Genomic DNA, 18,407 nt, shown 5'->3' with positions numbered 1-18,407 from the left:
TCTTTAATTTTCTATTTCTTTAATTTACCACAATATGTTTCTTAATGATTACACAAGTATTATTAACTGGTCTTGTCTAAAGCAACAACCATCACACTGTGTTATCATCCGATTATTTAATTAATAAAAGATAAAGACGGACCAGAGACATGTATATGTGTATAGTGTAGTATATGTGTATCTGGAGTGACATAAATTGCTGAGTTTCCGAATATCATTTTTCAATAATAAGTTTGTATACAACCTCCTTGAGTATACGTAACAAGATTTACACCCACCCCCCTTTTTTTTTTGTAATAGGAAATTGTGTATATACATTTATATCCCTTTTAAGAATGCATTAAAAATTAAACTAAAATGTCGAATTTAGAATAGAGCGTTCAAGTTAACAACATGTCAATTGTGAAGCTATGAAATTTTCTGACATGTGAAAAAAAAAATGATTTTGTCTTTAAACTACAATGTAATATTTTCAAAGTTCGATTAGGTAAAAGATATTTATGAATGAAAGGAGATGTGGATATATTTTAATGAGATAACAATCCAAAATGACCAAAAGTTATTTACTCAGTGCATTTAAATATATAGTCTTTAATAATAGAAAGGTGTCCAGAGTCTACACACTGGAAATAAATTTTGAAAAAAAACCTAAGATATAACTCATGAAACGTGCATATATATAAAATAACCGACAAGAAACGCAATCTTGTCTGCTAAAAGTTACACTTGTTTTCCTATCGTAGATACTTAAAATGCCTACCCTTTGCTACGTTATTTAATCTGTTTTTATTTCTAACTGTTGTACATGTTGTACACATATTAAAATAAAAAGGGAAAAAACCGAAACACTGCTAAGATTTGAACAATAATTCAACATTTTAACAAGTTTTATTTGAAAACTCACTATAAACTAAGACTGTATATATCCGACGGGAAATTTACTTAGCAACGATGGTTTGTACTTCAATGTTAGTTATGTGACCCGTAAAATGGCGTAGTAATGTTCAGGCGCAACTGAAATCCAACCTTGTGGCACAAATGCAATGCGCTTGTTGGACTATGGGTGTCTTCTGTATTTTTGTTTTAGTTTTTGTCGTTTGATTGCTGTCTTATTGATTGTTCTTCACATCTGTTATTATTAGGTACACAATAAATATCAAGAAAAGATGTCGAGTCGCAGTTAAATATCGTATAAATAAGTATACAGTGAGGCATATCAATTATTTGGCTACACACTACCACAGTATCAGCTTATTAAAATTCGCAGTTTGATAAGGACCAAAAGTTGAGTAAAGCAAACTTAAAAGTGAATGAGACATTCTAACTTCATTAATGGTCTTAAACTGGACCCCTTTTTGTTCACTTATCGCTACACTAACCTTCGGTGCGGAGAATTATATGGAATGGCGGACCAGTTTAATATAGTCTAGGACAAACCTCAGATACTATTCTGAAATTTAAGAGATATCAGATTACACAGTTTATTGTGTGAACCCAGATTAAAAGTTGAAGTAGCTGGTGAATAGTTTCATGTCCCACCGAAAGAAGAATCAGTACAATTTTCTGGAAATTCAGTCAATTTGTTTTCAAGAAGTCGAGGTAGTCATAAGCGAATTTAGTGAGTCTAGTTGACAGAGGTCTAGAGCATTTTTGACGACAGCTTAGTATGTTAGTAAAACAATATTTTTCTTAAAATTAATATCCGTATAAAAAACAAACATGCGATTGCAAAAACAGGATTTTCATACCGCGTACTGGACATGAGCTATAATGAATTGGCACTCTTATTCCTGCTTCCCTCTATCTGTCACACAATCGTATAAAACAAGAAATCAACAACTTCATAATACTTTGGCTAATTTAAAAAAAGGACATTTATGAAATGAAAAAGTGAGAACTGTTTGAGCAAACTGATTTAAGTAAAAATTGGGGTTTAAAATTGTTTTATTCTAAAATTCTGGGTTCTTTTAGTCTGTTGCCTTGGGTATAAATAAATTGAGATCAAGCATTTTTCGAATATGATAACCAATGATCAAACAATATAGACAAGTGTAATTGATTTTTCAAAACGGCATTAGTTCGGAATTATCAAAAACGAATTAAGAATAATCAGGAGCCTGTAATTCAGTGGTTGTCGTTTGTTGATGTGTTACATATTTGTTAATCGTTCATTTTTTGTACATAAGTTGCGTTAGTTTTCTCGTTTGAATTGTTTTACATTTGTCATTTCGGGACCTTTTGTGGCTGACTATGCGGTATGGGCTTTGCTCATTGTTGAAGGCCGTACGGTGACCAATAGTTGTTAATTTCTGTGTCATTTGGTCTCTTGTGGAGAGTTGTCTCATTGGCAATCATACCACATCTTCTTTTTTATAAGCTCAAGTTGTTGATCTATTCTTAAACAGGTAACAAACAAATAATCATGATTCATCTCATAAACTTCTTCAAATCAAAGATTAATTTTACATGTACATTTCGACTTTACCAGGAAGCCATCTCTAAGCACCTCATATTGGAACAAGCAGCGGTTACCTCTTATTAAGCATGTTGTACAATCTAATTTAAACATAGATATATGGTTTCGTTATCCTCATATGCTCATATGTACAAGCATGCGAGTTAAGACATGTTGTAATGTTATCTATCGGGAGAGAAAGGAATGGGGAAGAAAGAAATTATTTCTTTGACAAGAAAATTATACCCCACATAAAACAGCAGCTTTATTAAGAATCGATGTCAGTTTGTCTACATTAAATAGTGTTAAAAAAATGAGGTAAAAGCATGCTGCTTTGTGTATAAATTATCTGATCGTTCATGCCAAAGAAGCATTTAGGTTCACGATTGCATTTTTTTTTTAAAGGAAGCAACCTGATCATGTAAATTAATCCAATCAGTATATCAGATCCGCTTTTCAACATCCCTGTTGTTAGAGGGGAAAAAGTCTGAAGACTTGTAACGAAATTTTTATCTGTAACCATGTTAATCGGATCATTGACCATAGATGAAAATAAACTAAAGGAAACACATGTCATGCATGTATTGTTCGAATTTGTATAAGAACTCTATTTTGGAGATCGATATAGACTGATATTTGTTTCAGAATAATCGACATGTGTTTTTGGAATATAATAAGGATTTAGATAAAATTATATGATTTAAAGAGAAATACTTAGTTTAAATAATTGGTTACAGAAATTAATAAATTTGTAACTGAAAGTGACACAATAATATGATCCTGTGAAACTATCAAACTTTAAACATTGGAGAATATTTTTCTTCATATATTTTTTTTATATTCCATGATTTTAGGAGAAATGTTTGGTTCAGTAGACAGTTGTTATAAACATGCATTAGAACAATAAATTATTTATTCAATATTTGAGTGTCTAAAAAGGTCTCTTTTGATGAGTTTCAAGAATAAATTTGGGTTGGTATTATTACGGGGTGCCCTAAATCATATATGCTAGCTATGTTTAACCGACAGTTCTTGATAATTTGTCAATCCGTCACAAAATTATGAGGATTTCAGCGTCATGGAATAAATGTCTTATAAAGTTATCTTGATTTCTTCGCCTGTTAATATATATTATCATTTATATGTAAAACAAGCGCCATTTTCATTCAAAGAGAAGTTTAGGGGTTGGAAGAACCACACTTACATTAATACGTGTTTAATAAGAATCGTGTTACTCTCGTAAATGCTTAAGTTGAGTCAAAGAGTTCTTACTCAAGGACAAAAACATTAAGATGTTTTCAAGTTACCCAAATTGATAAGTTTGTGATAAGGGGAGGCAAAGAATTCCCTTAAATCCGTAAGAAATTGAAATGTCTCAAGGTCTGTCAAATAATAATAATAAGATTGATATAAGATTGCTTCTGGTTACACTCTTAGTCACTAAGACAATCTTAAGATAAACTTAAAAGCTAAGAGGGCTTCTTTTTACCGGTCACAGGCCCCCGAACTGCCAACTAATCAACTTTAATTTGATTTGTTATAGAACCATGGACATGAATGGTTCGGCTGGAAACAATGGTCCGTTTCATCGAAAGTGTCCTAAGATTTGTCTTAATGTATATTTTAGGACAAATTATAGGACAGTCTTAGGACTGTCTTATGATATACCTCAGACTGTACATCGAAGGTATTCTAAGATAAACTTAACAAAGATGCCATATCGTAGTCTGAAGGTTTAAGGATAAAATTGTGAATTCTTGCTACAAATACATCGAATGTTTTTTTATTGATAAATCATTGTTGATAATCAGTCAACCTATAAATATTTAGTTAGGAACAGGAATGGGGATTAGATAATTAGATAATTATATAATTCGCAAAATTAATATAGAAAATAACAGTAATTTATATAAATAAACTTATGACTATCCTTAGACCACCATAAGACACATCTCGTGTAGTCCTAACTTTAAGACAAACTTTAAGAGATGTCCTAAGTTAGAACCACATTGTGAAACCAACTTAGGCCTAAAATATGTCGCAAGACCATCCTAAGACATGTCTTAGTCCAGAGACAGCTTCGTGAAACTGGTCCCAGGACATAAATTATTTATTTTGTATTGCTTTACCGTAACCCTACACAATAACTGTGTATATATTTGAAATCCTTGTGTTACTCTTCATGTCTGTAAATTCAACTCTTACATAACGTTGTATATCTCTGTCATATATTTACGATGTATGATATTGTAAAAAAAAACGTGTCTGGACATATGACATATGCTCCCACTCGTCAAAAAGCTTCATTTTTTTACTCGAGCTGATATTTTACATTTACAATAAACAGACAACCTCACAATCGGTACATGTAGAAATAGAAAATGTTTTAGTATAAATTCCATCACTGCAACAAGTGTATTACGATATTTCTCCACTGAGATAGTTGAATTTTAATATTTTTAAAAAGCGCGAGGCTTGCCGACCTTTTTAGATAATTAAAACTTAACTGTTGGAGAAATATCGTACTATACACGAGTTATATATAGTGGTGGAATCTGTTTCTCAATTGATTTTTATAGTTCCTTTTCAAAGATTTGCAGAAAGTTTTGTTCTTTATAGGTGACGTCATCAGGTATGGTCGCCTTTTTTCAGGACATCACAATAGGAAATTCAGAAGAAATCAAGAAAATTTAACGTCATAATCAAATATTGACAAATCATTTGCTGAGAACATATATTTCACTAGTGACGAGAAATTTATTCTCACACCGCTCAAGAAATGTGAAAATAGCACAAACATTAGAAAATACAATGTAATAAACTGTGTTCATTATCCCTTTAATGAACAAGGTACTTTTGAAATTACGCCAAAGTTTTTATTAAATGCACAATGTATAGAAGATAGTGAGTAAAATTGTCTTTTTTTCAGCGAGAATGTCAAAAAGAGACCATGATCAGCCTGTTTCAACGGCTCATTTGGAATTTCAGAGGAAACGAGGAAAGAAGGAATGCCCTGGTTGTAATGAAATATTTGGGAAGCACCACTTCGAAAATCACCGGCTAAAATATTATACTAACAATATATGGCATTGCAGTAGTAAAATATCAAAACTTCATCAAAATTCCAACGACGACACTCTCGTACCAACAAGCCACGATTTGTCATCATCAGCGGAATAAAATGACCGACCATTAATTTCCATTATAAAGGCAAAAATAAAATGCAACTTGCAGGCTCTTCACTCTGGCTCTGATGAATCCGACAGCGAAGAAGAGGAACTTTTGGACAATATAACGATAGCAGACATTGATTATGATTTCAGTACTAGAAACGAGGCACGCCAAGATCAGACTATACATGACAGTAGCTGCTCAAATATTCCATCCATTCTAATGTCTTTATTGGTTTTTTTTTTGTTCGTGGAAGGCCTGTCACATTATTCCAGATGTAGCAATTCAGCGGATGCTCTCTTTCTTAAACGATGTTTTCAATGCTATGTCTGCAGAAAATGTTGCAACAATATCAACTGCATTTCCTGCTTCTGTATACAAGTTATATAGATATATCGATTTCAAGAAAGATAATTTTACAAAGTATGTCATCTGCAAGAAATGTTACAAATTATATGATTACGAAGACTGCATTCAAATTATTGAGGGCCAACAAGTGACAAAACCTGTCAGAATATTCGCTTTCCGAATCATCCACAGATAGGAAGAAGAAAAGTATGTGGAGAACTACTTTTGAAAGTTGTTCAACTGCAAAGGACAAAAAAGCTGTATCCTTATAAAACATTTTGTTATAAGTCTTTGGAATCTTCAGTATCAATTCTTGTACATCTTCTAGAATTTAAAAAGAACTGTGAAAAATGGAGATCAAGACGACAAGAAGATGGGTTTTTGGCAGATGTTTACGATGGACGAATTTGGAAAGAGTTTCAAGGTACAGAGAAAAAACACTTTTTGTGTAGCGAGAGACATTATGGATTAATGATGAACTTGGATTGGTTCCAGCCTTATAAGCATGTCCAATATTCCGTAGGTGTGATGTACGCTGTAATTTTGAATTTACCTGGAAACGAACATTCTAAATTGAAAAATGTCATCCTCATTGGCATCATACCTGACATGGCAAAAGAACCAAGTCTACATACATTCCTTGGGCCACTTATAGATGAACTGAAAAGTGTATGGACACATGGTTTTTCTTCGAATTCCTTTCAAAGTAAAAAGGACAAAAAGACTTTCAAGTTAGCATTGATGTGTGTCGGCTGCGATATTCCTGCTACAAGGAAACTCTGTGGATTTTTAGGTCATGGCGCTACTTTAGGATGCTTTAAATGCATGAAAACGTTTCCTGGTGATATCGGTAAGGAAATATATGGTGGTTTCGACGTTGAAAATTAGATACCCCGGAATTTATTTCGACAGCAACAGTTGGTTCATGTCATACGATGTGCAAATACCCAAACAGAAAAGGACAGATTAGAAAGCAAATAAGGTCTCAGATATTATCCCCTTTGGGATTTGGATTATTTTGATCTTTGATCCAATAAGGATGTCTATTATAGATCCGATGCATAATCTTTACCAGGAAACAGCGAAGAAATTGATTAAATTTGGTTGGAATAGAAAATTTTGCTACCAGAAGACTTGAAAATGGTCCGAGAAAGGGTCGACTCTGTGAACGCTGCCAGCAACATCGGTGCCATACCTCGAAAAATATCGTCCTCTTTCGGGGGATTTACTGCAGAGCAATGGAAGAACTGGACAAATGTTTTTTCCATATTTTCATTAAAAGATGTCTTACCTAATAAAGATATGGATATTTGGAGAAATTTTGTACTTGCAAGTCATACAATCGCTTCTTAGTTTGTTACGGAAGCTGATATAAGGCAATATGAGGATAGTATCCAACAGTTTTGCAAAGACTTTGAAGCTGAGTATGGCCAGGAAAGAGTTACACCAAACATGCATTTGCACTATCATTTGAGCGATTGCATTAGAGAGTATGGTCCCGTGTATTCCTTTTGGCTCTTTAGCTTCGAAAGGTATAATGGTCACCTTGGTTCACTGCCAAAAAACAATCGATCGGTTGAATTGCAGATGATGCGACGTTTTACTCGGGATTCATTTGTAAATTCTGTACAACTACCAGCAAAATACGAAAGTACTTTATTTAAGCACTTTTAACAGATGGATACTCTTGGAGCAGTAGCAGCCATAGCTGATGAAGAGGTCAGACATCTTCTTTATTTAGCAAAGCGAAGTGCCCCTATTTGTAACCAGGACTGGTCCCGCATTGGTGCATATCAATACTCAAAAGAATCACGACACTGTCTTACACATGACGAACACCGTATTATTTCTCGTACCTACAGAGTCATGTATCCAGATATGTCGGATGATGTAATTCCAGAATCTTGTTTTTATAGTGATTAAGATGATAACACAATGTTGACTACTGCACCCCTATTTTTGACATTTTTACCTATTGTGTCTGTTTGTTTTGTTCACGCATCGTTGTCAATATAATGGAATTTGATGCGACTGTCATACAAGTGAGAGGTTTAGCTAGCTATAAAACCAGGTTCAATCCAACATTTTCTACATAAGAAAATGCCTGTACCAAGTCAAGAATATGACAGTTGTTATCCATTCGTTTGGTGTGTTTGTGTTTTTGATTTTGCCATTTGATTGGGGACTTTCCTTTTTGAATTTTCCTCGGAGTTCAGTATTTTTGTGATTTTACTTTTTTGTAGAAAATGCACAGCTGTTAGTTTAGGCAATGAAATATATGGATCATGGGACTCCCGACACAAGCGTTCCTCATTTATAATGGCATATTGGCATACTAAAGACGGGGAAATAATTACAGAGACCGGCACAAGGGATCTTACACCCGGAATTATCCAGACTTACTACTTGCATTATCTTTTGGTTAGAGGTGACAACAACATTCACTTATTTGCAAAGGTTAAGTGGTTACGTCCTCTGCCAGCGAGATACAGATATCACTGTGGGAGACCAGTAGAAGTGTGGAGCCAAGATATGTTTGACATTTTTGGGCCATCAGCATTTATACCCGTTTCAAGAATTTATTGTAAATATGTACGAGCGGATGGTGAGCTTTCTGGAAAGAAAGTTTCATTTATTTGTCCATTGAATACAATATAAAAAAACATTATCTTATCATTGGTTAATATCATGTATATATGTACATATTCTAGTATGTACTATAGGTTTGCACTTATTGAAAACAGAATGATTCTAGGTTTGATATTAAAAAACAGTACATTATATTTCGCAAATAAAGACAGACAGGTGTGCATGCATTTATTTGTTCTTAAATGTTCGTAAAGATGGTGTGTCAGACTAGGACAATAAAGGAAGTCTAAAAAAATAAAATGAATTATAAGATATAGTGTTTGTTAAATCAAGACATTCGTGCATAGGAAGTAGGATTTGGACTGGATTGATATTTTACACATGGCAATCATTAAGTATCATTTAATAAAATATTGTACAAAACTTTTAAATTATTGTTTAACCTTTGTAAATGGAATTTGAACACTGTCTTCAACTGTTATACACGTTATTAGGACCCTCCAAACAGAACTTTCTGATTTGGGTTTTCAAAGAAATCCAAACAGCAAACATGAAATGCCTCTATGGATAATACAGTGAACCCCCTGCCATTTTTAGAATAACAATTCAAGAGGGGAGACTTTTTTTCTATGAGTTAAAGATTAATTTCGTTTTCGAAAGCGGATACCATGAGTAACTTATGTATCATTTCCTACATTTAATTCATTTCTAAATAATCAAGTAGCACATGGATCGGCTTGGATGATATGAGGTATTGAAGTACTTCGTTTTATAATATTTTGTGCTAGACTTACTTTTTATTTTTTTTACAAATGCACAATTTAATTTTTTCGTTGTTTTTCTTTGTCACAAACTCACATTTGTGTGTGTATATATATATATATATATAGTTGGAAAAAACATCTGTGAATGCGAAAACATGTATTTTGTCAGATAATCGATTTGCCTTTTCTAATATTTTTACTACTTTCGAAATGTATTATTGCTTTCATCAACATTTTTATACATGCAATATTTTGATGTATAAAAGTATAAAAGTCTTCATGAAATAGATTACTGAAGAATTGTGTAGCATAATATAATCGTAAAGATTCATTTAAAAAAAAATATATATATATTTTTTTTCTTTATTTCTAAACCATTTTTGTATCTATGTATATATTTATTGATTGACGGGTGTATGGATGGATGGATTTGTAGTTCGTGAAGTTTTAACTTTTTCATTTCATCATCTATTGTATGTTTCTTGTGTTTATCATAGAAATTTTGTTACCAATGTATATATTTATAACTGTACTATAATTACACTAATTTGAAATTGGCACACCAGGTCTCTATACAGAATGCATACCAATTAAAATCAAACATCACATGTCCATGACTATTTGATTATTATAGAAGAATTATTCCTATCTATTTCTTTGTGTCCGATTGCTCTGATGTCGATAAGCGAGAAGCCGGATATTATGCAAGATATTCTGTTAAAGATCTTCAAATGCTTTGTTTCATTTTTAAAAGATGGCTTTTACACATCCTTACTAATTTGCTAAACAATACCGAATGGATGCTACACGACGAACAGACATCTGTGTAAGAGTAATGTGAGAGAGATATTTGCACTTGATTAATGTATTCTGTGACATGAAGCGTGATAAGCATAGCCATATTACATTAATGGCATAGCAAAGAATGGATGGAATGTTTATGAACATTGCGACTTTTTTTATTTATAAATTTATAATTGATAAAGGTATATATGATCTGGAAATAAAATGAAAAACTGTTTGCGTCTTTTTTTCATTGTTTAATACGTTAATACGTTGAAACTGAGATAAGTGATATGTGTTAATAAGACAGTTACCCAACGACAAAAAAAAGAAGACTAATAATGTAATTTTCAACTACTGACGTTTGTCAAGATCTAAATCTTCCACAGTTCATAAAAGTTGTTAATATATACATATGTAAAACAAAAGCAGGCAAAAACACTAAATTCTAGAAATAACAAAACCAAATTAAGATATGAAATGACAAATTTGAAGTTCCTGAACTTTGGTAGGCACATAAATATATATATATCAATATATATAAATATAAACAAGTCTAAATTGAAAACAACGTTCAAACCTATGATTGTACAGATTCAAGTTTTGTTGATGCTTACGTTCGGTGACAGAGTATATGTCCATACAGACCAGAGCTGTCTACATATTCCATTATATTAATGTTCTAATTCTTTAACTGTATTCTATCCTGCCCCCTTCTATGGTTTATTTCGAGGCCTTTTATAGGTGACTATGCAGTATGGGCTTTGCTCATTGTCGAAGGTCATACGATGAATTATAGTTGTTTATTTCGATGTCATGTGATCTTATGTGAAGAGTTGTCTCATTAGCAATCACACCGCATCTTTTTTTTTTATATTTACTGCACGGTTTGTTACTCGTGCTGTGTGGATGCAGTAGAATGTGTCCCCGTGCTTGTAGTGTATGCCCTTATATTTACTGTTATAGTTTTTTCTTGTGAGAGATCTGTCTATTATAGCTGACTATACGGTTTGGGCTTTGCTCCTTGTTGAAGGCCGTATGGTGACCTATATTTGTTAATTTCTGTATCAATTGGTCTGTTGTGAAGAGTTGACTCAATAGCAATCACACCACATCTTTTCCATATTAACTCATCAGAAATACATTAACAAAAACACAGAGTGGACGCAGATGGGTATTTGTATAGCCACACAACAGAAAAAGACTAAGTACATATCTGAGAGTACTCGCACTTACTGACAGCTAGTTCAAAGCCAATAACAACCAATGAAAAAAAAATATGCATCTAAGAATAAGTTTTGCCTTTGGTTGAATACAAAAATGCATTTTTTTTTTATTTGCAACAATAAAATTGAGAATGGAAATGGGGAATGTGTCAAAGAGACAACAACCCGACTATAGAACAGACAACAGCAGAAGGTCACCAACAGGTCTTCAATGCAGCGAGAAATTCCCGCACCCGGAGGCGTTCTTCAGCTGGCCCCTAAACAAATATATATACTAGTTCAGTGATAATGAACGCCATACTAAACTCCAAATTGTACACAAGAAACTAAAATAAAAAATAATACAAGACTAACAAAGGCTAGAGGCTCCTGACTTGGGACAGGCGCAAAAATGCGGCGGGGTTAAACATGTTTATGAGATCTCAACCCTCCCCCTATACCTCTAGCCAATGTAGAAAAGTAAACGCATAACAATACGCACATTAAAATTCAGTTCAAGAGAAGTCCGAGTCTGATGTCAGAAGATGTAACCAAAGAAAATAAACAAAATGACAATAATACATAAATAACAACAGACTACTAGCAGTTAACTGACATGCCAGCTCCAGACTTCAATTAAACTGATTGAAAGATTATGTCTTCATCATATGAATATCAGGCACAATCCTTCCCGTTAGGGGTTTAGTATCATACCATCATAACATATATGAGAAGAACATAACACGTGTCATGCCAACAACTGGTTTTCAAATAAATGTGTTAAGTGCCGATGCAAAGACCCTATAAGTGAATCAATATTAACGCTAAAATATGCAATCTTTAATGACCTGACAACAGTATCGTAACTATATCCCTTCTTAATAAGTCTATTTAAAGGTTTTGTTAGCTTCAGAGGTGAATACTGGCATTTTTGTGCTTTATAAAGAATATTTCCATAAAAAAATGGATGTGAAATATCTGAACGTATAAGAAGTCTGCATATTGAGCTTTATTTACGAATGATGTCCTTATACCGATGATAAAATTTAGTAAATGTTTTGACTAGTTTGTGATATCGAAAACCCTGGTGTAATAATTTTTCAGTAATACATAAATTTCTCTCGTTAAAATCTAAAACATTGTTACATACACGAGCGAATCGTACAAGTTGAGATATATAAACACCGTAAGATGGTGACAAGGGAACGTCACCATCTAAAAATAGATAATTAACGATAGGAAATGAAAAATCATCTCTTTTATCATATATTTTAGTATAAAGCTTTCCATTAATGATATAGATATCAAGATCGAGGAAAGGGCAGTGGTCATCGTTAGTATTAGCTTTATTTAAAGTAAGTTCAACAGGATAAATTTCTTTAGTATACATACTGAAGTCGTCATTATTGAGAGCCAAAATATCATCCAAATATCTAAAAGAATTATTAAATTTGTGTATCAGATGTTGTTTCGATGGGTCTTTGCTGATTTTTGTCATAAATTGTAACTCATAGCTATACAAAAAAAGGTCCGCAATAAGTGGTGCACAGTTAGTCCCCATTGGAATTCCGATAACCTGACGATATACGGAATTTCCAAAGCGAACAAAAATGTTATCTAGTAAAAATTCATTTCCCTGTAGTTTTATTTTATCGGCAAGACAGACCTTCATGTGTTGCATTTTAATCTTTATCTTCTTTCTTGTGGAAAATTTGGAATATGTTTGAATTTATTTATCTACTACAGCAGTAGTTTGTAAGAAGTATTAGTACTGAAACAACCATGTGCATGTATGCAATATGCTTATGTGTAGAACAATGTTGTCATCGGTTTACAATATTCGATAGGTATATAAAAAGAAAGACCCCCCCCCTCTGTTTTCTCCGTACTGTTTTCTGTTACCTCGTCGTTAATTATATTTTTACTACGTGAATAATTAATCCGTTGTTTTACTATCGATACAAATTATTGGGTCAAAATCAAACAATATATATAAAAACATCCAGCCCTGTTACTCTTAATTATAATCGGTGACATCCCATTAGTCCGACAACCATTATTCCGACAGCCCATTACTCCGAAAGCCCACTCTTCCGACAGTCCAATACTCCGACAGCCCATTATTCCGGCAGCTCATTATTCCGACAAGGCATTTGTCTTAAGTGGATGGGTAAATTTTCTCTAAAAAGATCAACTCCGTTCTCCATTATATTTGTGGTTGTCAGTTTTGATTCCGATTATTCTTCTCATGCGGGATATATGTTTCAGTATATTGGAGTTGATATACATGTTTTTTTGTAACTGCTAAGTCCTTACCCACGTCCCTCTTCCGTTTTACGGGTCTGTGTATTTTATTTGTCTTTATATTTCGGCGTTTATGTGTCAACTGTCATTCTGTGCTGTTCTAGTTAGCTGTTTTTTATGTGTCTTGGTCTATCTTCTTTTCATTAGATCTTCAGTTTCTCCCTTTCAGGGGAGTGAGGTTTCCCCACTATCAACTATATATAGATAAATATATCAGAGTTGGATAACACTACCCAGCAAACAATTCAACATTTTAAAAACGTTTTAAAAATGTTTTGTTTTGGTTTCTAGAATGTTTTATTAAAACGTTTTAAAAACCAAATTTTGTAGACTCTTATAAATGTTTCAAAAACATTTTGAAGAAACGTTATTTTGGAACATTCAGAAAACGTTGAAATAAGGTTTTATGAAAAAACGTTTCTGTCAACCTCCAACAAACATTGTTAACAGTGCTACCACCATTACTTTGGTTTAAAAATATATAATTGATTGTGCAGTGTTTTGTATTTCATTCATTTCTTTATTTGTAATACACGTGTTTAGTTGAAGAAAAAGCAACATCTCCATAAGCTTGGATGGATGGTTGGTTGTTTAACGTCCAGTGGCAAGTCAGAAGCATATTCTGGATGAGAACATGATTATTAGAAATTAATATTAACCCTGTCTTGTAATAGACCAACATGTTGTGCCAGATTTTTTGGTTCTAGCCCACAAGGCAAGTTTGCAGGAAGACATGTCACATTATTCTGACAACGGGCCAACAAGTCTTTGCTCTAACTCATTTTTGGAGAAGCAACAAATAATAATTTAATTGTCATTGGTTTTACCGGGCCTAAGTTCCAACCCACGACCTCCGCACTTGAGGCGAGCACACTCACCATTACACCATAAGTTCTAAAGGAAGATATTCTTTATAAAAAAACTATGCCAAAGCAGAGCTTGTCAACCTCTCACTGTTTAAACTTGTCCTGTGACCTTGAAAGTCAATTCAATAAGGTTCTTGCGTTGACAAGGAGATAACATATCTCTTAAACCGAGACCTTTGACATATTATCAAAATAACTTCAATCAATGATCTAGTATATAACCAAAGCTTCAATTGTTGCAGACATTGGAATATAGTTTTATAAACATCTTTAATCACTTTGCAACAACAAAAAAACAGTATTGGAAGGACTAAAATCAGTAGAATCAATGTAATTTTAAACAGATTTATTTGTTCAGATTCCAATTCTTCTTGCGATGTCGTCTGTCCTTTTCTTACAGGTTTCTAAAATGAACAATAGCAATTTGTTAACAAGATCAGTACTCCTAAGTACCCTGTTTAGCATATAACTCTTAACCCCAGTTAGTTGTTGTACTCCCTTTTAATCAAGCTATTTCATTAAATCTATATTAAAAGAGAAACTTGTGCTATTTTTTGCAATCCAAGTAATTATTAAGATAGGCAAAAAACATAAATAATATTTTACATGTCAAAAGCAATTGCTACAAATGTAAATCTCAATGTTTTACTTGCAGGATAAAGACAATAATTCCATAGTCAAGAACATAACAATGTATTATTTTAATGTCTCTTATAAACAGAAGGTCTGCATGGTTGGTAAATGTTATATTGCTATAAGTGGCTCAGACATTTGTGTATAGATATTCAAATTGCAAAAATAAACTTTTAAATAAATAAAACCTTCCACTTAAACGTATAAGATATTTTATTCAATCGAAAAATACCTTATATTTTGGTCCTCCTGGCTTGTGTGGGGCCTGTTTTAGGAAGCCAATTAATACTTCCTCCATATTGGTAACCTTGGATTTTGGGAACACTCTTGCACAACATTCTGAAAAAGTATTACAGAATTAAAAATACATATTTCATTTTTATTTTTAACTTCTTTAAACTTTTATATATATATAATAACTTTTTGTAACTTTACACTCTTTTTCTATCTAAAAGAATAAGTGAGAAACATTATATTCATATTCATCATATGAATTCTTTTTGAGATTAAAGTCATATGAAAAATCCAATCTTTATTAATGGCACTTGCTTTTAAATGTTCGACATATTTTCTTAATTAACTTACTCGTGATTATCCTGCACAAAGGGTGACCTGTGAATGCCTCTTTTTCCTTTTGCCCCTTTTGTCTGTATTTGGCCCATAACTGATTAATGCCACTTTTTTTCATCATCCTTCTTATACAGTCTGAAGGGACACCAAATACTGGACCTACAAAATTACAATTTAGTCCTGTAGTTATTTATTTATTTTTCGTGAAATTAAAATGATCGTTTTTTTAAATAATCGTGTCCATGAACCAATCTTAGCAAAACCTATTAATATTATTGCCTGAAAGATATTTTATTTCTTGTCCGTATCAAGTTTCTATAATGATTTTCCATGTATCACTGTGTATACGTTATACGCAATTGTATATGCATTTAAATGTTTGTCTTCAATTACAGGTTTATTCTGTTAATGCTTTGTTAATGCATGATTTTATGATTCATAAATATTGCATGTTTCGCTTATATATATGTACATTGTGTACTTTAAATTATATGTATTATCTTTAACTGTTAAAACCTGATTTGACCTTTTCTCGGTAGATTGTTCTGTGGTTACATTATAAACTTTTACACATCTATTTATTTGAAAGGATTTTCCCAACGTAAATGATCCGTGATAATCAACACTGGTCGTCTATGAGTTTCTTTAATTTGATGATATTACACCTGGTGTTTCGAATATCATTAAGGTCAAGTTCGACCAAGGCTGTTCATCCTCATCAGGACTGAGGTGCCCTTGTCTAATTTATTTTTATTTACTATAACATTTGATTATGATTACTTTTTAATTGTTATCAATATGTTTCTATCGTGTAACATATCAAATGCAGTTACATTTTGGGGTAAACTAAATTGTTCATGACTGGCAAGTTACAATCAATTTTATTTTTAGTCAGACACCAAGATATTTTGTGAAATGAGGTCCAGCACTGGCAGCACAGCTATGGGTAGTCCAAATAAATATGACGTCTAGAAAGAATATTTTTGATTTTTGCTGTTGCAACGAAGTTGGAGGAGGGCGTCCAATTTTTTTTTATCAAATAAGAAAGCCGTACAAAACGTTATTATTATTTGACTACGCTCTGGGTACAAATGTAGTTTAAATGATTAATTATCCTGTCTTCGGAGGTCTGTTTTTATTTTACTCTGTAAAAGTCAGACCAGTAGCCCATGAGGCATGACAAATTGACACGTGATGGCATCATGCAGTGGTGAATGTGAATGTTTGCCTGTAGTACATGTCATGTACATGTAGTTAAATCTGTTAATCATGTTAATAAACTCATGCAAATCATACGAATGTCATGGAGAAAATAATGCAGTAATTTGTCTCAATTTCTACAAAATACATCGACTGTTTATTGATTTTATACATACCTCTTAGACTGAACGCTATTCTGTAGAACTGCTCTTTCTAGTGTCGTTGGTCTGCTCTTTCAGTGTCGTGTTCAATTTAAAAAAGGCGGTGAGAGTATCCGGAAGTTTCGAACAAACTTTATCTAATGCAGAATTCTGCTTTAATACCAATTATTATCGTAAATAATACATTTTCTCAATTAAAATGTCTATCTTCGAATATGATAATACTTTAGAGATACGATAAAGGAAAATATAGAAATAAAATACGAAACTAACTAATAAGTTATAACTGGTTCCCGGTTCTACAGAAAAGAAACCAGTTATTAGAATACAAGATTTTTTTTGATGTAATTATCATATCGACAGATCGAAGATGACTTTTTGTTTGTTAATTAAAAATTGAAAGTAAAAAACAAAAATATTGCGGTGATATGAGAAACATGATTTATAAAGTTTTTCTATACTTATCAAAAAACATTTTTGAAACATTATTAAAAAACAAATTTAAAACGTTGTTTTAAAATGTATTATTTATGTTTATCAAAAACATTTTTGAAAAAATGTTTTTTTTACGTTTAAAAAATGTTTGCAGAAACATTTCTACTATAGTTACAGAAAACGTTTCAATTTAACCTTTTAACTTAATTTCTTAAACGTTTTTTCGAAACTAACTTATTTGAAACCTTTAAAAAACGTTTCTAAAATGTTCTGTGTTTGGTGGGTACCCGCCCTCTTTGGTCGCAACACTTTCTACCCCTTGTATCACTCATCTGAGTTCTATTTAAATTAGACAGTAGCTATTTTGCCGGATCTGGGTGAAATATCTGAATTCAAGCCGGTAATTAGGTTATTTCTATAGAAATAGCTATTTTACCGGCACCATTAATATAGTGAAATTTTGCCGGCGCTGGAAAAATGGAACATAAGTTACGAAAGGGACAGTCTATAATAAAATTAATTAAAATCAATAGAGACGAGTCCCGTTAGAATAGAAAGTCCCCTGTAAACGGCAGCTAACAGTTAAAAACTATTTTGTTTACACATATGCCATTCAAATAACTGGCTATTATTTCTAAAGCAATATTTTGAAGCTATGTGATTTTCATCTGTTGCTACACTCGTTGGACTGACTGATTCTAGAAATAATTTCAACTACATGTTTTCATGTTTAGATATGATTTGTTTTTTCTTGTTTTAAATTTTTAATAGTTATTTATACTTTGACTGATAATTTTTTTTAATGATTGTTTGTGTCTCAAATATTGTTAGCTGTTTTCTAATTTAACTAAGTACAGGTATATCAGTAATTTTTTGATTCTTTAATGTTCACAGTGAACATTTTCATAGTACTTTTCAAAAAT

General features: G+C 32.4%; 1 protein-coding gene and 1 pseudogene across 1 annotated transcript; one reads left to right on the top strand and one right to left on the bottom strand.

Annotated features, from left to right (window-relative positions):
• The first annotated feature begins 5,951 nt into the window (after positions 1-5,951).
• Positions 5,952-7,897, top strand: LOC127712871 (uncharacterized; annotated as a pseudogene).
• A 6,710-nt stretch (positions 7,898-14,607) lies between these two features.
• Positions 14,608-17,153, bottom strand: LOC127712870 (uncharacterized). The gene is made up of 5 exons (XM_052219475.1): positions 17,065-17,153; positions 15,704-15,847; positions 15,351-15,457; positions 14,783-14,889; positions 14,608-14,659 (listed from the first exon to the last, which is right to left on the bottom strand). The coding sequence occupies exons 2-5, from the start codon at positions 15,807-15,809 to the stop codon at positions 14,608-14,610; spliced, it is 372 nt and encodes a 123-aa protein (XP_052075435.1). The 5' UTR covers positions 15,810-15,847; positions 17,065-17,153.
• Between the last annotated feature and the right edge of the window lie 1,254 nt (positions 17,154-18,407).

This window comes from Mytilus californianus, unplaced genomic scaffold (assembly GCF_021869535.1).
Source record: "Mytilus californianus isolate M0D057914Y unplaced genomic scaffold, xbMytCali1.0.p SCAF_8, whole genome shotgun sequence".
NCBI lineage: Eukaryota > Metazoa > Mollusca > Bivalvia > Mytilida > Mytilidae > Mytilus > Mytilus californianus.
The sequence above is the reverse complement of the archived record's forward strand: the minus strand, read 5'-3'. Positions and strand labels throughout refer to the sequence as shown.